We start from the raw sequence: 24,908 nt of genomic DNA, 5'->3' as shown, positions 1-24,908 counted from the left end.
TCCCCTTTGGCCTCATCATTAAATTTGTCCTCCCCTTCATTCATAAGAGGAGTAGACTCACTCTGATCATCAATTTTGTCACCTTCATCAAAGACGACTTTCTCATTAGTCAATTGCTTGTATTGAGATACTTTAGGAGCTCAAGGCTAGGGTGGTTATAATGTATTGGGGATATCATAAGTTGCTACTTGAAGCACCAGGCATTAAAATAGAGTCAGGTTATACCCTTCTCAAAGCCTTTAGATGCCTTATATTTGGCCACCACCTCTGCCTCATACTCCGGCTTCTTTGCCTCCTCTGCCTAAAGCTACTCGGTTAGCTGCTCCATAGCCTATTGTAGACCAACGTTCTTCACCTGAAGGGCTACTATGTCAGCATCCAATTCGATGAGGTCTTCGTTGAGCTGGACATGGTTAGCCTTTGCCTTCTTTGCAGATTGTAGGGTAATATCTAGTCAGTTTCCTAGGTCTATCTATAGACAATGTTCTACCACCAATTCTCATTCCAAGTCCATTTTTTGGACTCAGAGCCAGTCGACCTCATTAGCCACGAAGTCACTCTCTATAGCTCTTTTTATAAAGTCAACCCTTTTCTTTAGTACATGGGCCAAGATAGTCAAAGAGTCCCTGACTCAATCCACCAAGGCAATCCCTAGGTGGTTATGCTACATTAAAACAAAAATTTTTAGTTACTTAAGCAATGATTAGCGAAAGGATTATTTGAGAGAGTTGAAGCTTACCTTGATGAAGGCCTTACTATTGATGACAAGATCCTTTGTGGACCTCAAATATAGCCCCTTGGTCAGGCTCAAGAGGAGCACCCTACAATTCCATACCATGGCCTCCTGAGGAATTTCCTAAGCTTGACCAACATCCATGGTGGATGGTCAATTGTAGGGAACTCTCCCTTTTTGGGCGAGGTGACCATTGCTTCACACTAGATGGCCATACCTAATTAATGAAACAAAGGTTGAATGTATTGACCAAGCTAACACCTCCCGGTCATGAGGATGGGGTAGAGGTTGATCGGTCACCTGATGTTGCGATCATACGACATTGTCCTTCTTTAGTCCCACATATTATGAGGACTGTCAATGGCTCAAGAGGATGCGGGGACCTTCAAACCCCTTCGATGTTGACTCAATGATGGAGACAAGGGTGGCAATATGATAGTTACAGGATGTTTGCCCATATGTGCCTTTGAAATGGTTGTTTGACCTTGACCATTGGTAATCGCTCAAGTCACCTTATGTACCTCTAGGGGTGGCTCATCCCTCCTCTGGCTTTGAGTTATAGCCTTAGCTCATTTAGTTTTAGAGACCAGTTAGCTCCTCTCTTAACTCCTTAGCATTGGGGTCTTTAGTGATACGAAAAATATTTCCATGAAGATTAATCTCTATACATGAAAGGTCCATTATATCAAGTTTTATTTGCCCAAACGGAGGGAAAGAGCCTAACAGACTAATCTCAACTTTCCTGAGCCAAGCCTCGCTCATTAGGAAGATAGTTGTGGGCTTGGACAAAGTGACACATAGTTGACAGTGTCGCTCCTGCTTCGGTCTGCTCAACCTTAGAATTGTGTTCTGAAACTTCCTTGTGGACGATGCTAGATTGACGGGCAACCTCCTCCATGAAGAAATAAAATGATTTCTCTTCTTCCAACTTTTGTTAGAAGAAAGCACCCCCCGGACTTAGCAACTAGGATAAGCACAAAGGAAATAGGCTGAATCCCTGAGGCTTACAATAAAGCAAGCTTGTAGTAGGGTTAGGGTTGGGAGATACTGAGCCTTCAACACTCCTCGACGAAGGTGACCAAATACCAGTAGGTGTTTAGCACCACTTGGTGGAGGGAAAAATTTTCAAAGGTTCAAGACTTCAATAAAAAAATGATGGAGGCGGAATTTGAGCCCTACCCCCAAGACATCAAGAGAGGTACAAAAGAAATAATGTAACTCATATAGTTGGTCACTAAGATGAGAAGCTACTAACTTAAACTCTATAGGAATATCAAAAGCCTCCCTGATATTTATCAGGTCTGCCTCTAAGATTCAAGAGTCAAAGTCCTATGACCTTAGCATAATCTTCAATGTTTGATCACCCGAGGGGCTTGCCTCATAAAAGGCATCCCCTATCATAGCAACGACTCTGACCCCTTCACTTGAGGAAGAAGTTACGAAAATTGATATTGAAGGTAGTGACGGAACTAAAGAACCACCTGATTCACGGTTGAATGTTGATAAGAAGCTTGATGAGGAAGACATTTAAATCTTATTGAATGAAAAAGCTATAAGTTTTGAAATCTAGAGAGTTTGAGAGTCTGAATGCTTTGAGAGTGTCCGAAGGCGTGAAGGCACAAATGATCTAAGGGGCTATTTATAGTGCCCAAGCGACCTTTCGTATAATAGCTTTGCTGGTTGATAGGACACATGGTGAAACAACATTGGTCGAACCAAGCTTTGCAATCATTATGATCTTTTGAATTCTCAAAGGCACATGCAACCCTCGCATGGTTGTCGGGCCAACGACACATGGCATCTGGGTCAGGCGAATCAAGAAAGTTATGATTCAACCAAATTCGACGGACACCCAGAACAATGTGCTTGTCAAAGATTGAGACAAGGATGACACATGCAAGTTGTCACATTAGCGCATCCCAGCAAACAAATCTAACGAATGCCATAACCCTCGTCCAAACTATTGAATAGCCAATGTGTCAACCGTGCCAACCATAGTCGAAACGATAGCATGTGCCAACCACATCTACATTATCATATGCTGACCATGATTAATTGGAGAGTGTGTCGACCTAGGTCGAATAGTCGAATGATCGAGTTGTCAAAATACAACATTGCATAGCTCACGGGCCAAACACATATTTCAATAATGCATAGCCCACGAGCCAAAAGCATATTTCGATAGTGCACAACCCATGAGTCAAATGTATATTTTGATGATGTGTAACCCACGACCCATGATTCATTCAACATTGTATGATCTATGGGTCGAGCAAGTCTTTCGATGAATGTTATGTATCTTTCTACCAAACCAAAGATACATCACATTCATTATTGAGTATGCTTCTAACTCAATAGATTTATAACCTCTCAACTCAGTGGGGGAAGGGCTAGTGATAGATAACAATGACATGGCAAGTGAGTAGGCATCGTATGTCAACACATGGCAACATGTGTCAACACATGATTAGCTATCATGGACATCCATATCCCCGTACCACCATCAAGGCTTGGGCCCACAAACAGGTGGCGATTGATCCAAGTGCCACTTGAGCGATTTGATCCATGGGGGCATGGGATTTGGATCGGTCACCACATGTCCAATCAATCGAAAATCCGAACCGCCCAATCAACATGTTCAAACATGCGAAAGTTAGATCAAGCATCACCTGTCCAACCGAGCATCTAGTCACCTAATAAGCGCACCCAAGCATTATGGGCATCAAATGTGCTAGATAAGACGCCAATCCACTGCTCAAGTCGCTAGTTGTTCAGTTCAAAAAATTGAATTTCTGTTTAGTCCAACTACTTCAAGCTTAAACACTAATTTGATCGTCATAGGGGTCGTACTCGAGAATGCCCTCGACTTGGCCTCGCAGGAACTCGATCTTATGAATCCGAATATTTACTTCACTTGGGACAATCAAATTCTGGCTTATCAGTTTCTAAAGTTTTATATTCTATGCTCCCAAACATGATTCAGGAAAGGCTTCGAGTGGACTCAATGGCCCAAAAGTCTACAAGCTACTCTTGTATCAGTCCAACGGGGAGGAATCATTGTCTTCGTCCAAAGTATCTTCACAATCCCAAAAATGGAGGCTTTCAGATTGCACAAGCGATGTTGGAGTAAAACCATCCACCACAGCACCAAATTTCCCATAGGAATCATTGAGCAATGACTAATTCATGTACAAAGAGCTCGATGGGTTTGATACCCCGGAGGTCAGCATCAAGTGTTCGACGTAATTCTTCTATGCTTCAGTGAGATTGAAGGAGTCCGCAATCCTGTAGAACTCCTGCTTCACTCTCGGCCAGACCGACTCCGGTGCCTGAGCGTTGAGAGTGAACAGCTTGCCGCGGCGAGCGCAGCAGACGGCGACGTTGTGTCGGCGAAACGAAGGTCCTTCCACTCTGAACTCCAGCCTGTAGTAGTTCACGTTCTTCGAAGGATCCTCCCTCACTGTTGCATCCACCAGTGCCGCACTTACATCGGATCCTCTTCTGGACCCAGCAATCCTCCTCAACACCGTCTCGCCCACCTCCTTCGGCCCACCGAAGTCCTCGATCCTGTTACAGCAGAATTCACTCGACGATCAGCTTGTGCTTTTTGTCTGAACGACGAACGCAGCAAGAAGCGAGGACGTACGCGAAGTCACGAGGGACGTCGGAGACGATGACGCTGACGTTGAGCTCGCCGTTGGATCCTGGAGGCCCGAAAGCAGCTACCGGCTCGCTGACGCTGCGCGGCGGTCGAGAGGATGGCCGGCCATTGACGAGAGGCGGCGGGTCCAGAGGTCTCTCGGACTCTGCTTTGCCTGCAGCTCTGTAGAGCACCGTCTGGTCTCCGACCCAACTCTCTGGATATATGAACTCTGCACATTTCTCGGTGTAAAGCCAGAAATTGTCAGCGAAGCCATATAAGCTTTCAGATCTAGCAAGGCATCAGAGGGGAAGAGCAGTCTTACCGAATCCATTGGAGGAGTCGAGGCAGCGGGTGAAACCCTGGACGGGGTAGAGGACGTCGAGCCTCAGCGACCGCCCGAGCTCTGGGGAGAGGCCAAGGAGGAAGCTAGTGACGCCGCCGAAATTGGCGCCAAGAGCGACGAGCGAGGCGGAGCCGATGCCCGTGAGGAGCCGTCGGCGGAACACCGCGGCGAGCGAGGCAAACTGCGCTGCGGTGGACTCTGGTCTGCCGCCTCCGGCGGCGGCGGAGGGCCGGATGCGGCGGGGGATGGGCAGGGAGGAGCGGGGGCAGGTTACGGCACGGAAGGCCATGGCTTGGGCTCGAGATGCTCTGCTTGTGGTGGGGATTGTGGATGAGAAGCTCGATAGCTTCAGCGGTACCAAATTTCCAATATATATATATATATATATAGTTTTCATTTAATTTACGGAAATTAATAATTGTTGGTGGAGTGTCGAGTCTGTACGTATCTGACAAAGTCAGAGTCTCGGATTCACACAATCTCATATTCCAACAAACTAATTCAAACGTGTGTTCTCCCGTACACCGTCCAATATGATAGAGAAATAATAATAATAATAATAATAATATTATTATTATTATTATTAATAAATCATTTTAAATTAGTACAAAAATTATATCCCAAAAAAATCCAATCTAAATGTAAAAGAAATCACTACTGTTGAGTTACATAAATATAAGTCTAAGAGGAACCTCATCCAAGGCGGCTGTCACACGTATTTGACCAGTCTTGCTTGTTGTTCGAAACTATCTATCTCAAGAAGAAGTCAAATTACAGGAATCATGACTGGTAGGGGTGAAATCTTGGGGATGGAAGCCAAGCAAAGCAATGTGGTGGCCGGTGAGTTTGGCAGAATCATGTTGAGTTCTTTAAAGCTGTAATGGGACCAGAAATGGAGATGGTGAATGGAAGCTGTTCCATGTGCAGAACGTGAAGCACACGCTGTCAATAGTGTACTTTTTGACCTGAGAGAGCCAATGATGGTGACAAGTGTTTGAATTCCATCCATGTTGGAGATGACTGACAAAGCTTCTGATGAAGAACACCAATTGCTCTAAGAGAATCCTCTCTCTCTCTCTCTCTCTCTCTCTTATGTTCTTTCTTTTCCTCTATCCAATCTCCATTTTTCATTCTGCAAAAGGAACCAGAGTGCAAGTATGAACAGTGAGAACTTGAAATCAATAAACAGATTGAATTAGCAGAAGAACAGTAGCAGCAGCAAGAAAACCTTATCCTTTGTGGCTCTTCCAGTTTTCACCAATTCATCAATCCAAGTTACTACACCATCTCTTGAGCATATCAAGCAGAACAGACTAGCTTTACCTTTCTAAGAACAAGCACAGGATTTATTTTTAGCTGGAAAATTTTGTTTCAGTGAAGCATAAAGTCTGGCAAATGCACTGTCAAGATTCAGAGACTTGCAACTCCTTCATGACCTCAAATCCAAAGCTCAGATAGTTCAATACCAATAAAATATTTTGCCATGACAGAGAACGTACATTAGTCCAAGGTACTCAACCCTCTTCAAACTTTTATAGCTTTAAGGAACCACTGAATCAACCTGGTTAATTTGCAGAAAAAAAGCATCAAATTGCAATTATGGTATTCTACTGCAGAAAACTTATAACCTTTCACTGCATATTAAATCAGTGGCTAGCTCATCTGCATTTAATTCCTGAATTACCTCTTGCTGCTGCTCCTATTGTTGCAGAAATCAGCAAGCTGGTCTTTATAGAGTTCACAGTCTCCCCCATAGCAAGCCATGGTCTAAAAAACTTCTGCAAAGAATGGATAAAGAATATAGACACGCAACAGAAACTTGGAATGTGAGAGTTAATACCACAATACAATAAGTAAATCTCCGTCATATTCAGACTTCTACTTCCTAATGAAAATTATGTGTTTTCTTTTGGTATGTTGGATATTCAATAACAAAACAAATTGCAATAGATGCTAAAGTAAAAACAACATAAAGAAGCATCATGTGAAGGGTTTGTCATTAATAGATTCATTCATGTTTAAAATCTACTTAATCTTCTACTTGTTAAGCAATACCCAAGCTTGCTTTTACACAGAAATTATGCCAAGTTTAAGAAAACAGAAAACATGCCTCAACTTAATATGAAAGTTTTATATGACAATTCATGTCCCAGAGCTCACTTATCTAATGATGATTAAACCAGAATTATATCACACATTAACACTAGTATTACTAGAAATGAAGACAGAAAATCTAATGCTATATCATCATTAGGGAAACTGGAACAACACAGAATCGTGACCCATGCTTGATTTATTGACAAAAGTTGATAGCACATTCAGGATAATTACAGCCAACAAACATCCTGTGGTTTATTTATCTAAACCTTCATTGGAGGAGGTTGTTGTTTGGGTAAAAAGAGCCACTCCTAATTAAATTGAAATGGCAGAACAATTTAGCTGCCTCATTTTCAACATCCATTTCTTCGAGAATGTAAATCCACATGTGGAGTTCAATATTGCATCCATGTTATTGTGACAAATACTTAGATATTGCATCTAATGACTCATTATTTTCTTCTGTGAAATCAATAGAAACCTTCTGAGAGCAAGCATGGAAATCCACGTATACTTTGAGATCTTCTCCTTTATCATCAGCAATAAGGCAGAGCTCAAAACAGTTTTCAGAATCTGAGCCTGCAGACCTTTGAATACGCCAGGAAACCCTTCTTTTCCCCATATAGAAGATAAGGCACCCACCATTGTCTTGGGGGTTTTAGATTGTGTATCCTTGTTGGATTCATCTTCAGTATCAGCAGATTGAATCATAACTTTACACCTGTTCACCAATTCATAGGTGTAGAAAAGAAATTTATTAGTATCTAGTAGTAAAAATTACTACCATATGTTTCTTTGATGAAGTGAATTTCTAAGGTTTTGTGCAACCTACCTAATAGCTGGGTAGGTCACGATGGTTGCTACGCTCTTTGAGATGGCTCCAAGTACAAAGGCTGAGAAGGCAGAAAGAACTGCTGGAGATGATTTAGTGTCTGCTGGCATAACTTTACTGCTTTGTTTCCTCAGAATTCTTTGTTTCAACTGATCAAATACTGTATACTATGCATTTTGTCAAGTAAAAAATAACAAAGTCATGATTAGTACCTGTCATGAAATTAAAAAGGTTTTGGTACTTCTGCCAATGGTTTTTTTATGAGACATCATCAGATGGAAAATATTTGGTCTACTATTTATTGAATTTCACAACATTGAGGAGCAAATAACAAAATGATTACAAGCAAATGAGTGTGTATTGAAAATCTTAGAGGTGTGAATTTGACAAGGATTCCAAAAGTTATAATTCCTAGCATCAATATTAAGAGAGAAATGATGCAACTATCTGCCACGTGGTGCTCAAAGATGTGTCCGGAAGTAAGATAAATCTTTAAAATATATTTCTAATCCTCTTTTATTTTTTACAAACCTTCCTGCAAGCAATCAGCACCATTAGGAGTATCTACAGAATTAAGCACACATCAAAATAAGCAAGCTACTTGAGGTCAGAGTACCTGGAAAGGCACCTAAGTCAAATAGACATCAAGATTCCCTAATGCATTGTGACATGAGATGGAATAAATATGATGGTTTCTATGACCTCAAACTTCTAACAAGCTAGAAGGTTAAGAACATGCTGATAAAATTAACAAACATTGGGCTAACCCCAGTAAACACAATGCACTTTCTTTCAAGGATTTAAAGGTTGAAACTTCACGTATTAGTGCATTGGTAATTGCTTCTTCTGAACTGATAGGAGAAAATGTAATGCATAGTGCATTTAAATAAATAACATATGAACATTCTGGAATAAAGTCATCTCATTCATTGGAAAACTATGATGGTAATCTCATATGACAGTTTTTAAAATCTAAGGTACATCCATTAGATCAGAAGAACAGCAAATTATCCAAACAGGCTATGATTGATTTAATCATCAAAGAACAGTGTTAAACTATCTGCACTGATAATCTAGCAGATAGTCATTACTATATGAATTGGATGCCAAATGACACGAAAATGCATTCACATTCAGGCTATCATCTATGATAATGTTTCTTGTTAGTCTTACATTTTGCTACTAGAAGTTGTGTGTGTGTGTGTGTGTGTGTGTGTGTGAGAGAGAGAGAGAGAGAGAGAGAGAGAGAGACAGAGAGAGGGAGAGAGATTATTACACATACAAAAGTACCAGGGATTCCATCTCAGTGAAAGGCAACAAGATCTCTTAGTTATCATGTTCATATCAAATATAATTTAGTTATCATGCATGCATTATCAAATCAAAAGTACTTACCATCTGTCTGGGCAAGGAACACACAAATATCGTACAAAGAAACACAGGCAATGTCGCTCATGATGCATTTATAAGATTTTGTCTCCCAGACAGCAACGGATCATTGTACTTTTGCTCAGTGATATCATGGAAAAAGAAAATAAATGAACAGATCTCGTTGAATTGACTAAAGCAGTTGGACACTATACTCTTTTAAGTGTTCAATTCTTCAATGCTCTTCAATTTACTAGACATCAAAATGACTTATGTTCTCTATTCTGTATAATTCCTGTAGTCTGTACAGCCCAATAACCAACTTTACCAACCTAATCTCAGAATCCTCATATTGTTGATTATGGAAATTCTTGCTTCATATATATTTCCTCGACTTGGTGCAAAGATCTCATGACTGGTACATGATGCAAGAACTGGACCTTGTTGTTCATTAAACATTTTCTATCCCACTTCATCAGGATCATGGATTCATCACAAGCCTAATTAATAAGAACTCCATGCAAGAATGAGAACTAAGCTAAAAATAGCCTAAAAACCTGCAGTTTTAAAATCAATTCCAGCACAATTTTGGCTCTAAGAAAAACATGAACCTGAATCGCAGGATTTGCTGTCAAGAGGAGAGATATGCCTAAGCCTTCATATGCTTCACTCCAATATCCTTCTGACAGGGTTTCCCATAAACCCTTGGATTTACCGAATGCACTAGTTTGCATTCTAGAAGATGCAGTATCTAGTGGCTGGAAAGAAAAGAAACTACACTGATAAATATCAATGCAACCAAACTTTAGCTACTTGGCTGTGAAAGAAACAACTCGACTATGTTAGGACATAATATCTAGATTACAGCAGGACATAGTATCAAATTCCACTCAGATAAAGCTCTTACCTGAGTCACAACCACAGTGCAAGCACCAGCAGCAGCAGCGACAACCAAGTTAGCTTTTGTTCCAATAGATTTAGCTCCACTCTTTTGCAGATACCAACGTTTAAAATAGCTATAACTATAAAAATAAACAAATTGCGATATGAAAGATTGCAAATTCTTGGTGCCTAGTCCTTGGTAGAGCGAAAGAAATTGGCGTGTGGAAATTGCCTCCCACAGTACATCAGAAAGCTTCCTGATAAAGCCAGAAAAGAAATCAAGTTAAAAACCTGTATAGCAAACTGCTATTCTGATGCAGTGGAAAAAAGTATTAGTCCTTTGAATATAGATCTGATTGCACTGCAAATTAATAACTTCACCTTCTCTATGAAATATGGTAAAGACTTTACATGGCCAATTTCCATGGATGAGTTCCTCAATTTTCAGAAAATACATTATATGTGCTTTACAAGATGATGCTGGGCCATAAAGAAAATATAAATTAGAAACTGACTATAGATCATAGTTTGCTCATATATCATTGGTTTAGAAGCTTCTGCCTATGGCATATTCGTGACAGTAAGGTTGTTTCAATTGTCTGATAACAATTTGATGAAAAATTAAACACCTCAGCAGACCATATTCAGATTAAATGGAGTCCTATACTAATGCCACACTGTGTCCTACTCTTCATTTCATGATTTCCTGTGGCTTATTTGTTTCTGTTTCTTTAAGACAAAGGTCAATCTTATAAGTTGTTAGATTCTATTAGATGATCAGATCCAATCAAGAGCTTATTCTGCTACTGGTACAAAAGTGAAACTGGTCTTACACCACCAAAAGAGTCCAACATTGAGGACAAGGTTTGTCAGATAGCTTATGCAACCCAAGCAATCATAAGAAACTGATCTTTTTTAGAATCATGTAGCAAGAAATCTCAAAAAAGATCACCATGTGATTGGTCCATCACAACATTGGTCATGAGAAGGATGTGATGGAGTCCACCATAACTATTGAGATTGAATAATTTAATTGGCAGTTCTCATGTGAAGCATAACAAGAGATGAGTCACAGTAGAAAGTTAACTAACACTAATGAAGCCAATGTAGAAAGGGATTTAGTTAGCTATAATTAATGAAGCCAATGTAGCAAGTTTTCAAGAATTGGGATCAACCCCAAAAATTTCTAGTCAAAACAACATCAGATGGATTAAATCTTTAGATTGTTGGTGTGGTTAAAAAATAAAATAAAAAATTAACATACGAAAACAAAAGTGAAAATACAGAAGAAATAGGATTTTTTTTTTTCAGAACTCAGTGGTGGTCAGGGCACTGAATCTGCTCCTCATTCCTGTCGTCATTTTCATCTTTGTCCTTGTTCTCATGCTTGTCCATGCTCCCATTCCCATTCTTCTATGATAGATCATGACTGACCAAACTCTCCAGCATTAACTTTCATTTGGAGAAAGAGTGGACTAAGTACGGCATGCAAATCGTAACAAACAAAGGTTGAAGGAGTGGTGGAAGCAGAGGATGCAAATCAGAGGCAGGTTGCAGTTATGGTAGGTAAGACTAACCATTTTGCCTCAAATCTTTATAAACACTCAAATAATAAAGATCAGATGGAATCAGACACATTGCTTGATCCAAAAATGGTTTTAGCTGGAACGGAAGATCCAAGTCATCCTACAAATCGCAAACACTCAAATTGGCAAGTCCTGAAAATCTCAGGATTTGGATGCAATACCAATTGATAATCCAGATCAAGATTGTCTGATTTCAAAACTCTAATTAGTTTTGATCAGAAAAAAGTGACAAAATGCCACAAATTACTGAGCTGTCAACTTTTAGTTTCTATCGATAGATTCTGAAGAAAAGCTCTAGTTCGACTGAGAAGAAAAATTCAATTCCTCAACAAAAGGATATTTGACTGCAAAGAGCAACCACTATCTTTCAACTACTACCCTTAGCAGAAGAATGTTGGGCTAAAGATGAAAAAAAAAAGGAAAAAAAAAAGGAGAACTTTGAATAAGTGATAATTGCTCTCCTTGCCATCAAATCTATTAGTTACTAACTCATTACAGAGACTCGACGAATGATCTTCTATCAGCATCACAACCTACAAAACCCTAATAGCCATCCCAATCAAGTGATCGATTACAAATGGGTGAAGAAGAAAACACATCTTGAAAATTAAAAATTATAATAATTATAATAACAATGAGAACCTCTCTTTTAAGAAAATAAAAAATATATATTCCAACAATCAACAAGCAATCCGGCGAGCCCGAATCCATAATCATGACATCACAGTTGACAGTCAGCAGATCAGTTTCCAAGATTTTACATGAATCGTTTAAAACGAGAAAGAAATCGTCATTGTCCATCCAAAAACAATATTTTATTTTTCCAGAGGAAAAGACGACAGACAACGAATTAGCTTATTTTTAGCTTGAATCCTTATATGAATCACTTAAAACGAAAAAAAAATCGTCCTTGTCTAAAACAAAAGGGATCTTTTAACTGGATAAAAAGCAAATTAGAAAATCAGCTACCAAGATTTGCATACGAATGACACAGAACCAAGAGAAATAGTCCTTGTCCACCTTAAAACAATATCTTTCAAGGAAAAGACAACAAGAGGAGGAGAGGGGCGTGATGGGGAAAGGGAGAATTGCCTCACCTGTACTTGCGCTGGCCATGGGATTGGACTTCGGCCTGATACTTGGTCTTGCAAGTGTCGAGGGGGTAAAGCACGGTGGTGCTGACCAGCGCCCCAACCGCCCCCGACGTCGCCTCCGTCAGCGACTCCCAATCCAACCCATCCGCCATCTCTCTCTCTCACTCTCTCTCTCGGTGAGCGGCGACACACAGCACACCGAGATGAGTCGAAGACGCGCGCGCTCACTTCACCGCGGTGCGCATCGTCGACGGGTTTATAGCCTGGACGGGACACGGCAGCATCAGATGTCGGCCCTAAACACAGCCAAGCAAGCCGGGGCATACCCAATCAGCCCGAAAGAGTTTCTCGGGTGACGCCGCCTGCCGTATTCGTTTCGGACTGGGGCCCACAAGGTGGGACCATGGTTTCAGACAGCGTCACCAAAGAAGCCCGCCGGGTTGGTTCGGCCCCGTCCGATCTCCGGAGACGATTATTCTCACTGAGCTGAGCCTCTCGCCGCACTTCGTCGGTGGGGGCCACCTCTCCTTTCCCCGAGTCCATACATTTTATGATTGTAATTAAAAGTAATTTATTATTATTAAAAGATTCATAAGGTTATTTAGTCCTAGTTTGATTGAATAGTATCAGAACCAAAAGCTCATAAGTCCGTTGGATCTCCCTTATTCTTATAGGTGCCTTTTGGAGTTCACAGGCTCCGAAAGTGTAAAACTGTGCAGACTCGATTCTCATCGTCCAAAGCAGATAATTTCTCGCATGTCAACGGGCTACACCAAGACCGGCCAAGTGGTTAGACACCCTAGTTGATCCCACCGTCGAGATGGTATCGAAGTTTCCTTGAGATGATGGTTGCTTCCTTAAGATGATCTTAAGTGAAGATGGTGTGTTGGCTATGATGTTGATGCCCTCAAGTCAATTTATTCGTTAAGTCGATCGTTGTTCTTGTGTTGATCATGTCTTTGAGATGTCTTCAAGTCGATCTTGTCTTTAAATCATTCTCGATTATACTACAACTTCATATAGGTCGTACGAAGCCTTCGAATAAGTTGAAGCCAACTTATGGAATGAGTTGTTACTCGAGTTAAGTGCCATTTGGTGTAAAAGAAGAAAAAGAAAATTGTGACGAACCTAAGCTTTAATGCTTTCTATTTCGTTTTAGGAGAGAACCTATAATAGTTATAACTATTGACCAACTTAATCTATGGCCTAATTTATGCACCCGCATGTTTGGTCTGACCCATGTGATCATATATAACCTAACTCGTATGTTCTTGAGCTTCAATTGCATCCAAGAGCAACTCAATTACAAATATTTTCTTTTCTTTTAAGTAAATTAAAATTTTAAACCAATCAAATTAATACTAAAGTACTCTTTTCCAACTTTAAAACTAACTAGCTAGCTTAATTAGTAAAAGCTCTCCAACCATCACAATTTTTCAGATCAAATTCTCTCTCACCACTTATCCTTTATAAAAAAAATATAAAAAATCTTTAAGAGCTTTTTTATTTGTTCTTAATGTAATTATTTTTTTATAAGGAATGAATTGAAATGGGATATAGATTCTTTGATTTCAGAAGAAATTATTTTTGAATCATGACTCATAACCTCTTCTGGACACTAAGAAAATGGACCAGATGATATTAATTTCATCACATTGAATTGATGATCAAAATTCATCAATATCATTGTAGAATCCATATTTCATCTGAGTTAAAAGTTTCTTTATGGCCCCATAAAAAATAATTAACAAATAGGCTTTTTTGTGTGATATTTTTCACAATAAAACCAATAAATCTGAGTTCTTCTCTCGCTTTACCAAATGGACTTCGTTGGCCGCAAGTCAACGACAGCACCGTTCGAAGTCAAACATCCTTGGGATGTATGCATGTATGTATGTGGCAAGTGGACCAGTATTTTTGGCCATCGAATCCAAAAGGAGGAGGAAGGGGGCGAAGGGAGGTGGATGGAGGGGGGGGAGGGAATAAGGGCACGACTCCACCCCCTCGACGCCGCAAGTGAAGGATGATGATGGACTCCTCCAGGCTCCGCAGGGAGGAATGCCACCGCACCAAGCATGACTCCGTCTTCTCCGATTGGAAGGTCCGTCGAACCCTCATTCCCCTTCTTCTTCTCCTTTTTATTCTAATGGATCGATGAAGGCTGGAGTCTTGGGGTTTTCGGAGCTTTAGTTTCCGAGAGGAAATCAAAAGTTCTCCTTTTTGAGGAGAAGGAAACTATGATGAACATGGCACCTCCAATGCGTTTTATGCCCCCAAATAGAAGGGGAAAATGGAGATCAACAGAGAAATGTACTTAGCACGAATAGTGTTTGTTGACTTGTGCTCGCTGATTTTGCAATCTATTTCTCTTCTTCGATTAAAAATCAGAGCTTTTCCTCATTTTTCTATATACCTTGGGCTACTTCCTTCGCTAATTGGCGCAACAACGCCATGCTTATAATGCATTCTACGTGCTCGATTAAAAGAAAAAGGGTAAAAGGAAACCGACAGTGTACTTAACTCGAACAGTGCTTCTAGAGTTTGTTTACTTGTATTCGCTGATTTTGCAATCTTTAAAAAGTCCGAGTTTTTCTTCGTTTCCTATGCATTTAATGGTCTATCTTTTGCTAATTGGTCCGATATGGCAGAACCACCTCCATGCTTCCTGAGTTATCAAAAAGTGGCCGGCGGATTTAGCTTGGTAGTCCATGCATACCTTTCAGTCACACAGTCTGCATTTCTTTCTGTTTATTGTTTTGCATCACCTATCTTGATAGCAGAAAAGTTATGACATTAACTATTGTGTTATCCAATGAGTTTATATCAATAAACATAAGTTAGATATCTATGTAATGTCAATGTCTTATACACCATTAACATTTCATATTTAGTTCCATACAGATAATCAGTGATTCATGTTTTCCACAGTTATTTCATTGTTTCTAAATTATTGTGTGTAACTGTATCTTGATATTGTACAGACATTGTCTTGGTAGCCACCAGCTTATCTTTGGTTGTACTTTTAACAAAACCAAGCAGTCAGAGACTGAATAATTCTCACTAACTTATAGATGTTTAAACATTGTTTTTGTATCACAATCGTTTCTTAAGAGCATGTGATGCTAAGAAAGCAAATTGATTAACATTCCATTCTAAGGTGCATACTGTACAATCCATGTTGTTAACTGTTCACTCAGTTGGAGAAGCTGTCCGATAAATGTTGCATGTAACATAATGCTTTAATGTGACCAGACTATATAATGGAATGGGAGATCTATGCTATTATTCTGGTAGTTTATGCACATTTAGTTTTATTTGGGGTATACTGGCTATTTGGGGTATAATGGCATTTTCTGATATGTGATTAGACATCCGATCTCATGATGATATGAAATAAAACAAGTCTTTACCACATCAGCATACAGCTTATATCTGAAGCCTGAAGAATCGCTAAATGAGTTTATGCCCTTTTTTCTTTTTTGCAATTGCCAAATTCTACATGATCATAAATCGTAATATAGATTATGACTTGCTAAACCTGAATGAGAAGGAAGTTGTTTCATATGAAAACCAAAGTGCTACAAAGTTGTGCTTGAATTTTGTTGCAGCATATATAATAAGCACATATATGATGCATACATTGGTACGAAACATTATTCTTGCCTTCTTAGATCCACATGTTACCACACGTTATGAAACTTGATGTGCTTTCTTCACTTTCTCAGATTGTTATTGGATCATCGGATTGGGAGGATCATTCCTTGGGCAAGAATGGGGCAGAGAGATATAAAATTCATAACCTTCCTGCTAGTTGTTCATGCCCTGGACTCTATGAATTAGGCATTGCTGTGACTCCAACTGATGGAAGAGGCACCAAGACCCGTCAGCAAGCTTTAAAGGACATTGTTGTCGTGTATCTTGGTCAAGCTGATAATGTTAGAACAAGGCTTCAACAGTATGGACGTGCAGGATCTCATTTGGACCATGGAAATTCATTTACTTATTCAGCGGAAAGTGAAACTCCTTGTCTCCAAAAAGGACCTGGTTTATTTAAAGAAATCTTCTCGAAGGGCTATTCCATTGTGTACAGATGGGCTCCGGTAAGCCTATGATTTATTTTGCATATATTATTAACATGTTTGATATTACTATGGAAAGGAATGAACATTGAGTTGGGGCTATGATCTTTAGACTTAGAAGGCGCTAAGACTTAGAAGCCATCTTAGAGGACTTTCAAGAATGGACTTTAATTGCCATAATTATGTCTCAATTTGTGTTTGGAAAAACTGGTTCTCTTATTTCTTCTGGCAAGTTTGATGTTGGCTATTAGATATATGATGAATAGGCTGTTTTACATTCATAAAAGTTACAGTTTGTGACACTGAGTTGCTGCCATGATTGTTGCCCAATCATGGCTTTCTTTTCTATAAATAGAATACAATTAGTCCTTTTGGATATTGAGTCGTAGGATGTACCATAGAACAGTACTGATTGACACTTCTGACATGACATCTCTGTGTTAGTCAATCTGGTTTGTCTTAAGGCAACTAACTAGTTACCTTCTACTATGGTTGGATTCTTTTCTTATATTTGTCGACTCAAAATTCTAGTTAATATTAAGATCAGGATCGTGATGCATTGTTAGAACTTGTTACATCCCTATTCTTTTGTCTACCTGCTTCAATTTATTCATTATTGTATTACCTTATTTTGTATCATCTATTAGTATACATTAATACATGTCTAAAGTTGGTCTCACTTCTTCTTCTAAAGTTGGTCTATTAGTATATAAATATATGATCTTACTTCTCAAGTGTTTTATGGGCATCTTGAAATTCAACCATAAAATAAATTAAAGTATCATTATGGAGTTAACTCCATAGACTTTCTATTCATTGGGTTAATGCTGGCGTTGACTTTGTATCTTATTTTTTTTCTTAATGTCTGCGAGTTATAAAGACAATACCAGCGTAATTAACTTCTTAGAGTTAGGCTTTCGCTCTTTACTCAAACATACATACGAAACACAAAATCAGGTATATGTCACAACCTGTCTAACATTTTTTGTTCTTTTTAATGTGTTTTACTCTTTATTGTTTTAGTTCCTAAATGCCTAAACAGTATCTCTTTGTGTGTAAGCAGATGAAAGACAAAAAAGAAGCAGAGAAGATGGAGGAACAGCTACTTAATTTCTTTGATTATGCATGGAACAGGCGTGGAAATGGTGCTTGTCGGCGTGAAGATATCCTGTTAAAATTAGATAAGGCATCAACCAGGTCTAATTCTGGTTTACTAAGTAAGTTCAAGCAGTGGAAGTGGCCAGTATTTAGCAAAAATGTAGGGATCAAGATTGATGCAGGTTTGTCAATTGATGAAGCAGAATCAGAGAAGACGAGAGGTTTTCTCCCTCAAATCTTCAAATTTGTCAAGTCACAGCGTCAGTCAGTTCAACCGAACGATAACCTTACTCAAGATGAAAAAGTTTGTGGAGTGGCCATTGGTAATGGACACATCTGTAGAAATAAACCTATGCCAAGACGCAAAAGGTGTTCAGAGCATAAAGGAAAGAGGATTACTGTTAACAGCAATGAGACAAGTAGAGACATAAGAATGATAGAGGATAACTCATCTCTTGTATGCTCCGAGGATAGTGCTGCTGGGAAAATGGTTCAACCTAAGCACCAGAGAATACCTCATATTTATAAATCCTCAAGCGGCTGGGAAAGTTGGCCTCCTGCAGAAGAAATGCAAAAACTCATCCCCATACTTGAAGTAAACATCTGTGGGGTGGTAGCAGAGGATGAAGATATTTGTAGAAGGAAGCCTGTTCCTGGAAGAAAGAGGTGTGAGGAGCATAAAGGAAAGAGGGTAACTGGTAGTGGCACATCAAGCTCAGCAGAAACAGTAAGATCATATGTATGTGGTGTTCATTTAGATGATGGCTCAATTTGCATGAATCTACCACTGCCTGCAAGGAAGCGATGCACGAAACACAAAGGAAGAAAGGTCACGAAGATCGATCAGCCAGAGGTATTTGAGTTTCAGACAAAGAAACTATCTTCTTTGAATTAAGTGTTTGCCAGAATATAACTTGCATGGTTGACATTGAAGTTGAATGTAACATTTACAACTTCCTATTCAAGTGGTTGCTCATTGCTTACCCTTTGAAGGTTATTTGTAAGTCAGAATCGATACGACAGGCATTCATCCAATCTCAAATGTTTGGCTTGCTGCTCCTGTTCAAGTCTTAGTATTTACTGTTACATCAAAGGGTTGACACCTGAATGCCATCCACATGCATGAACTGATCCAACTGAGCATCTCTTGCAGGTTGCACAAGCAGGAAGCAGCAAAATTAACTTTCCAACAATGATATCATATCCAAGCACACTCCAAATATGACACTAAGTTATAATATGTGATACAGTTACATGTAAAATTAGCCCAAACAAAAGTTTGTTCAAGTTTTTACTCATTGCTGTTTGTAGCTTTCATGTCTTGTACGCCCCCATGACATTTATAAGATCATTGAATCAGGCATGGAGACATCAGTGGAAATCCTTGATTTCCAAGCAAAGAGTTATCTTCAAATACTGATGGTTCCACCACCTGTCATCTTTGTTTCTCTGATATTACCTACAAAAATGTTCAAAACCACCAAAATCAGATAATGCACTTGTTTGGGAGAAGCAACAACTTTTCAGTTTCTATGGTTATCAAGCCAACCGTAGAAACAAGAGTCCACAAGAAAAAGAACAAAGTTCCTCTGGAGTTTTTTTGTGATATCTATATGGAGATGCATCAATTGAGAACACTATACTTGCATTTCACTGTTCTTGACAGCTTCAACCGATATCCAGCCAACCACTAGAATATGAGGAACTTCTTTGTGGAGTTGAATCCTTGATATATTGACTGAGAAAATTTGCAGTTTAAATCTCATGAATCCTAACCGTTTCATTCAAATAGGAAGCTTTTCACCACCCTCACTAAAAAATTAACTTTCCACTGCTAAGCTAGTACAACTAAATGCATCAGAAAGTGATTAAAATCTTGAGATTCATATCTAGAATAAATTTCCCTGCAAATACCTTATAAAAGGAACAAGCAAGTTTGCAAACTTACAGTGACCCATCGACAGCATGCATATAAAACTGACTAATACAAAGCCAAAAAAGGCACATTGTTTTGGATCATCAAAATTGTGTTGAACCAAAATAAGCATATACTGTCAGTTATATAAGAAACTTGCCTCAGAAATCAGTGGCAACGCATGACTCTCCCACTCTGTGGACCATCTTGAGCTTGAGCTTGTAGCTAAAGCACCATCCTTCAAAGATTTCAGGGCCTCACATTTCTCTGGGAAGCCTTTGAAAAGCATCTGCACAGAACACGTCAAAATTGAATGTTTAAGATTTTAAGAAAATGAATGAACAAACAAAACATAACACCTAATCACTTAGTCTAGATCATCTTAAGGTTCTTTTTTGTTTTAATAATTTCGCTACAGTCAGCAACTGCTATTTGCAAAACTTCTACTTGAAGAAAATAGGAACTGGATAGCATCATAGGATGCTTGAGAAAACACTTACCATAAATTCATCAGCAAGCTCAGATGGTGATGAAAATAGTAGCCCATTTTTCTCAACTTTAACAAGTTCCTTAATGCTAGAAGCATTACATGCAAAATCAATTAGTTAGTTTGTGAATGTACTTGAGCAATCATATCACATCAGTGCTCTAAATTTTGTACCAAGAATATGAAGCAGCACACACAGGCAGTCCACATCCAAACATATCAACAACCTGAAGGCAATGAGTTGAACTTTAATAAAAATATAGGAACCTTTATGTCAACCACCAGCAAGTGATTCAATCAAGAATTACCTTCATGGGAAGGTCCAAACCAGATGAAGAAGTGTGCAAGGATACACCAAGATCTGCAGAGCCTGGAACCGAACATAAGACAAATATCCACTTGATCATATGGACATAAGAAGGTTAGATATGCACTTCTTTGCAAATCAATATATTAGCCCACCAAGTAACAATGGATAATCCTCAGCTGATAGCCACATCGTTCTGAAGGCCACACGCCTCAACTTTAACTTCTTTATCTGCTCTTCGTATTTCTTCTTTTCAGGCCCTTTACCTTCATAATTCAATGCATCCTTCGAAATTTGGATGACATCATACTAGCAGAGGTAAGGGTTGCTTTCATAAAAAAATTCATACCAGTTATGACAAACAACAATCGAGGGTACAATTGCTGTTCCCCATTGCTGATGTCCATCCACAACTTCTCTTCAACAATTGAATCATTCTCACCTAGGGCTGCAGCAACACGCCTATCATACATGAGTGCTGCTTGAAGAAGTATGCTAAAATCTTCATCTGGAGTCCTGCATATATTTAAAAATTGAGCAGACAAATCTTCACAAAGTCAGTAAATACAAGAAAACTAAATCTTCAACAAGGGAGCTTCATTTGTTTTTCTTATTTTCTTTTTGATAAATTTTCCAGCACACAGTTTAGTTTGATGGTGTGGGGTATAGTTACTTTTGATACCCTGAGTAGAGCCAGAAGCAGTTCTAGATAAATGGTTTCGTGTACATACCACTGGAAAATAAACAAATCATTTTGGATTAAGACTTCCAAAACTGATTTCGAAACTCAGAATGACACATTCACAGCATGATGCCAATCCACAAGCTAAGAAAGATAAGGTTGTCAGAGATCTCAGTCTTAATGCCATCAAGGCTGCTTCATTGATCATAATTTCAGGGATGTGTGAACAATAAGACTTAAGTTCAAAGACTTGTGCTCAATAAGCTCAATCGGTGTGATCGGTACAAATTACCAGTATGATAACGATTGCTACATTGGTACCAGTATGACGATGGTATTAAACAGGTACAGTATAATCGATATATCATAATATTTGAAACAATGAAAACACCAGATAAGAAACTCTACAAAAGAATTAGTGGAAAAATTTTATCACACAACAATTGGCACTGATATTTATTATGAATTATAAGGAACTTTGTTAAATATGTATTCTAAAAATCAAATATGTAAAAAAGATGTACTATGAATCTCCTACCATATGAAACTTACCAGCTTGTACTACTGACAACAAGGGCTGGTCTGTTTGGTTTCAAAAAAATGTTACTGTCAATCTGAGAACTAAACAATGTATCACTAGATTGATTCAACTCAGTGATGGCCTCATCAGTATCCAAACCTTCTTGCACTGCAACTAGAAGATAGAAGTGTTTCAGAAAATTAGCACCAAAACAGAAGATGCTATGATGTAGATGTAAAAACTGGTTATTTAATAAGATTTACCAGCACTAACACAATCGCAAACTCCATTTGGTCGACAGATATCATTCTGCAACCTAGAAAACAACTATGGCATATCTCAGAGTCACCACTACAAATCTACATATGAGGAAAAAGAGATGTGACAAAAAAAACTCATGTCACCTCATGCATCTGCCTCATTGAAATAGGATGGAAGAACTCAGGCGGTTGATCATAAAGCACAGTTGCTCTGTGATATTAACGAATGGTACAGAAATGCATAATATCCCAACCTTTTATGTACAAGTTTCATGAATGAGCTAAACTTTCATCAATTCACTCACTTGATTCGCCAATTTTCAGCAAGTTCATGTTGCATTGCCCTTGTAACACATAATGAGCCATCCGTCATCCTCCCAAAATAACTTTCAAACCTAAAAAAGTGAAACATCCAGAAAGAATTAAGTATAATTTTACTATAGAAGTTAGTCAACTTTATACAAATAACTTTAGGAAACTCAAAAAAAATTACCAATGGTAGGTTTTCACAATTATATGACTTCTTCCGTGGGATAACCCAAGAAGTGTATATCCAAAGTTGTGCCAATCAATTATAAATTTAGATCGTCTTAACCAGCTAGACAGTTTGACAGCAGCTAATGTGGGAACAGATGGTGGATTCTGCCCCAAATAGAAGACAAAAAGATGTCAAGTTGCTGATAAAGTTATATCCAGTGGCCATAAACTTCAACATGATAGAGAAAAGCAAAAGTACTTTTTAGAAGCCTTCCATATGTAGACTAAAGTATCTAAAATACTCAACTACAAAATTTGTAAGTCCAACGTTCCATTAATATCAGGTAATATCATATATTTAAAGCAAATGAGATGTATCCACCCAAAACTATAGAAATTCTGAAACATATTCTGAAACTGCCAAAAGTTCCACTGCAGCCATTGACCGAAGTCAAAATCAATAGAAAAACCTCAAACCATGTTACAATTTGTACACTTCCATTTTATTAAAGCTTTCTCCAACATTCATGATTTTGCAGGACACTTAAACAAATTTCTTGAGTATTACATTTGTTATCTATGGTTAAAATTGTACCACTTTTATGAACATGCATGATATTACCAAGTAAGATCACAGACTATGAAGGACTATAATTATACATTTTAAAAAAAAATACAAGAATGAGATGCAAACTCATTGAGCACTTTCATAAATTGGCTTGCAATAATGGATAGTCAGATGAAACAAACTCATAAATATTGGCCTTTTACATTGATCACCAACTATTACATAGTCATGCATGTATAAATAGATTTTTAAGACGATGTCTGACCTGCACAAGGAAAACATCTGGACGAGGAATCTTAACACAAAGAAACCAAACTAAGATAACAAATTGCAATGCAGCCTTGATTACTAGTGTCAATGCACTTGATATCTTTGATAATCCTCTGAGGTGTATGGACCTCTGAAACAGGAAAAAATAGCTCAGTACACATACGGCATCTTAAAGCATGTTCACAAAAAAAAACAAGATAGAAATATGTACCATTTGGTACAAATGAATAGAATGGTTCTCTCTTATAGCCACATGAGGATCACTACCTGTTCATTAATCATTAATGAGAAAGGAAAGACATAGAACAAAATGGTTGTATAAAAATTGAAAGTATAACTCAGTCCAGCTCTGAATATCAAGGATTACAGCATTGGGATCAAGTTCTGATTGGCTTAGGATCTAAGATAAAATCAGTTAATCAACCAACAAAGGCTAGAAATGATCAGAGTCTATCTAGGATTGTCTTGAACATAATTGGAATAGGTTGAAACGTGGGCAGATCTGGATCAGGATCAACTGATCTTACAAATCAAGAAATGTGGCGTGAATGAGAACATACCATTCTAGAAGGTAAAATCGTGCATGACATATAAACAGGCTAATACAATCATCTATAAAATCTCAAGATAAAGATTCAAGTGACTGAAAAAAAAAATGATGTGATTGTTGATTCCTGAATAGACACAAATTGAAAAGGTAATAGGCCCCTTAAAAATGACAAGAGAAGCAACATAAGCTCAGAGAAGTAAGAAAACAAATAAAAAAATTGTATATAAAATATAAATTAGACCTCCATTTGCTACGATGTCCACCTCTAGATTTGCCTGCAGAAGAGGGGAAAAAACAACAATTTCGTAAGTAGTAAGAAATCAGGATAGGAGAAGACTTGGGATGATGTAAAAGTATGATCAACTACTATATTCCATAGGAAGCTTGACTACTAAACTAAATGCAGACAAATTAAATACACTGAAAAGCTCAACAATAGGCATAAAACTATTTTCAAAATGTATGTAGTGAGATGTGTGACTGAAGTTTCCGGGAAAGGCGTTCATCAGAACGCCTAGAGAATTAATCAATTGCGGTGGATGTGCATCCGTGAGAAGCATAGAACTAAACGTCAAATCTTTGTCCTCCAAGAACCCCCAGCAGCAACAAAGACGGAGAGAAAAGGGCGTCTAGATCAAGGGGGGGTCGCCGAGGAGGGCTAGGAAGAAAGGGGCAAAAAGGGATCGGGAAACGTGCCTGTTCAGCGAGGGAGAGGGCGTGGTACTGCATGCGCGGGCTGCGACCGATGTCGCCAAGGACGACCACCGCGGCTCTCGCTCTCTTCTTCTCCGTCGATCCCATCGTCGTCTCTGTACCTTGCAACGAAGAATCCCTCGATCCAAATCTATAATGCGATTGCGGTGATGCTGCTTAGGTCAGACGCGCGATTAAGCGTATATATATATATATATATATATATATATATATATATATTGCGATTGCGTAATAAGCGGACTAATGTGCCTTATCAAATGAAAAGTGATAATTTTGGGTCGGATCCACCCAGAATCCGAGATCTCCAAATTGGTCGGATCTAATAGAATCCGAATCCGAATCCATAAACAGTGATGGCAGCTTAAATATGATTAAAACATTCATTAATTGAATTATTATAAAA

General features: G+C 38.7%; 4 protein-coding genes across 6 annotated transcripts; 1 reads left to right on the top strand and 3 right to left on the bottom strand.

The window, feature by feature from the left end:
* Positions 1–3,854: 3,854 nt before the first annotated feature.
* Positions 3,855–5,062, bottom strand: LOC135646202 (psbP domain-containing protein 7, chloroplastic-like). The gene is made up of 3 exons (XM_065165486.1): positions 4,699–5,062; positions 4,380–4,605; positions 3,855–4,300 (listed from the first exon to the last, which is right to left on the bottom strand). The coding sequence occupies exons 1-3, from the start codon at positions 5,006–5,008 to the stop codon at positions 3,985–3,987; spliced, it is 852 nt and encodes a 283-aa protein (XP_065021558.1). The 5' UTR covers positions 5,009–5,062; the 3' UTR covers positions 3,855–3,984.
* A 276-nt stretch (positions 5,063–5,338) lies between these two features.
* Positions 5,339–12,849, bottom strand: LOC135644703 (peroxisomal adenine nucleotide carrier 1-like). 2 transcript variants are annotated; one of them, XM_065162537.1, is made up of 9 exons: positions 12,582–12,849; positions 9,924–10,155; positions 9,628–9,774; positions 7,649–7,815; positions 7,298–7,537; positions 6,404–6,497; positions 6,219–6,280; positions 5,948–6,046; positions 5,339–5,851 (listed from the first exon to the last, which is right to left on the bottom strand). In XM_065162537.1, the coding sequence occupies exons 1-6, from the start codon at positions 12,728–12,730 to the stop codon at positions 6,458–6,460; spliced, it is 975 nt and encodes a 324-aa protein (XP_065018609.1). In that variant the 5' UTR covers positions 12,731–12,849; the 3' UTR covers positions 5,339–5,851; positions 5,948–6,046; positions 6,219–6,280; positions 6,404–6,457. The 2 variants fall into 2 exon arrangements, with proteins under 2 accessions (XP_065018609.1, XP_065018608.1); XM_065162536.1 differs by having other exon boundaries at positions 5,948–6,280.
* Positions 12,850–14,507: 1,658 nt separating this feature from the next.
* Positions 14,508–18,815, top strand: LOC135645930 (protein EFFECTOR OF TRANSCRIPTION 2-like). The gene is made up of 3 exons (XM_065164841.1): positions 14,508–14,679; positions 16,304–16,678; positions 17,721–18,815. Exons 1-3 carry the CDS (start codon positions 14,602–14,604, stop codon positions 18,648–18,650), a joined length of 1,383 nt encoding a protein of 460 aa, XP_065020913.1. The 5' UTR covers positions 14,508–14,601; the 3' UTR covers positions 18,651–18,815.
* A 108-nt stretch (positions 18,816–18,923) lies between these two features.
* On the bottom strand, positions 18,924–24,670 carry LOC135645929 (UDP-glycosyltransferase TURAN-like). 2 transcript variants are annotated; one of them, XM_065164839.1, is made up of 16 exons: positions 24,488–24,670; positions 24,033–24,066; positions 23,453–23,508; positions 23,237–23,371; positions 22,420–22,568; positions 22,232–22,321; positions 22,071–22,137; positions 21,930–21,993; positions 21,699–21,840; positions 20,814–20,980; positions 20,620–20,730; positions 20,466–20,527; positions 20,332–20,384; positions 20,171–20,246; positions 19,831–19,959; positions 18,924–19,214 (listed from the first exon to the last, which is right to left on the bottom strand). In XM_065164839.1, exons 1-16 carry the CDS (start codon positions 24,590–24,592, stop codon positions 19,191–19,193), a joined length of 1,464 nt encoding a protein of 487 aa, XP_065020911.1. In that variant the 5' UTR covers positions 24,593–24,670; the 3' UTR covers positions 18,924–19,190. The 2 variants fall into 2 exon arrangements, with proteins under 2 accessions (XP_065020911.1, XP_065020912.1); XM_065164840.1 differs by having other exon boundaries at positions 21,699–21,834.
* Between the last annotated feature and the right edge of the window lie 238 nt (positions 24,671–24,908).

Source organism: Musa acuminata, chromosome BXJ3-8 (assembly GCF_036884655.1).
Source record: "Musa acuminata AAA Group cultivar baxijiao chromosome BXJ3-8, Cavendish_Baxijiao_AAA, whole genome shotgun sequence".
Lineage (NCBI taxonomy): Eukaryota > Viridiplantae > Streptophyta > Magnoliopsida > Zingiberales > Musaceae > Musa > Musa acuminata.
The sequence above is the reverse complement of the archived record's forward strand: the minus strand, read 5'-3'. Positions and strand labels throughout refer to the sequence as shown.

What these genes read in the sequence shown, in the direction of transcription:
- LOC135646202 (XM_065165486.1), bottom strand. Translation starts at nt 5,008, where the DNA reads ATGGCCTTCCGTGCCGTAACCTGCCCCCGCTCCTCCCTGCCCATCCCC. An exon ending in CGACTCCTCCAATGGATTCG is followed by an intron (nt 4,606 to 4,698) that starts GTAAGACTGCTC and finishes AGAAATGTGCAG; the next exon opens with AGTTCATATATCCAGAGAGT. An exon ending in GACGTCCCTCGTGACTTCGC is followed by an intron (nt 4,301 to 4,379) that starts GTACGTCCTCGC and finishes CTGCTGTAACAG; the next exon opens with GATCGAGGACTTCGGTGGGC.
- LOC135644703 (XM_065162536.1), bottom strand. Translation starts at nt 12,730, where the DNA reads ATGGCGGATGGGTTGGATTGGGAGTCGCTGACGGAGGCGACGTCGGGG. An exon ending in CAGCAAATCCTGCGATTCAG is followed by an intron (nt 7,816 to 9,627) that starts GTTCATGTTTTT and finishes CAAAATGCATAG; the next exon opens with TATACAGTATTTGATCAGTT. An exon ending in GTGACCTACCCAGCTATTAG is followed by an intron (nt 7,538 to 7,648) that starts GTAGGTTGCACA and finishes ATTGGTGAACAG; the next exon opens with GTGTAAAGTTATGATTCAAT.
- LOC135645930 (XM_065164841.1), top strand. Translation starts at nt 14,602, where the DNA reads ATGATGATGGACTCCTCCAGGCTCCGCAGGGAGGAATGCCACCGCACC. An exon ending in CCGTCTTCTCCGATTGGAAG is followed by an intron (nt 14,680 to 16,303) that starts GTCCGTCGAACC and finishes TCACTTTCTCAG; the next exon opens with ATTGTTATTGGATCATCGGA. An exon ending in TTGTGTACAGATGGGCTCCG is followed by an intron (nt 16,679 to 17,720) that starts GTAAGCCTATGA and finishes GTGTGTAAGCAG; the next exon opens with ATGAAAGACAAAAAAGAAGC.
- LOC135645929 (XM_065164839.1), bottom strand. Translation starts at nt 24,592, where the DNA reads ATGGGATCGACGGAGAAGAAGAGAGCGAGAGCCGCGGTGGTCGTCCTT. An exon ending in CCCTCTCCCTCGCTGAACAG is followed by an intron (nt 24,067 to 24,487) that starts GCACGTTTCCCG and finishes CCTCTTCTGCAG; the next exon opens with GCAAATCTAGAGGTGGACAT. An exon ending in AGCTTGCTGATGAATTTATG is followed by an intron (nt 19,960 to 20,170) that starts GTAAGTGTTTTC and finishes TGTTCTGTGCAG; the next exon opens with ATGCTTTTCAAAGGCTTCCC.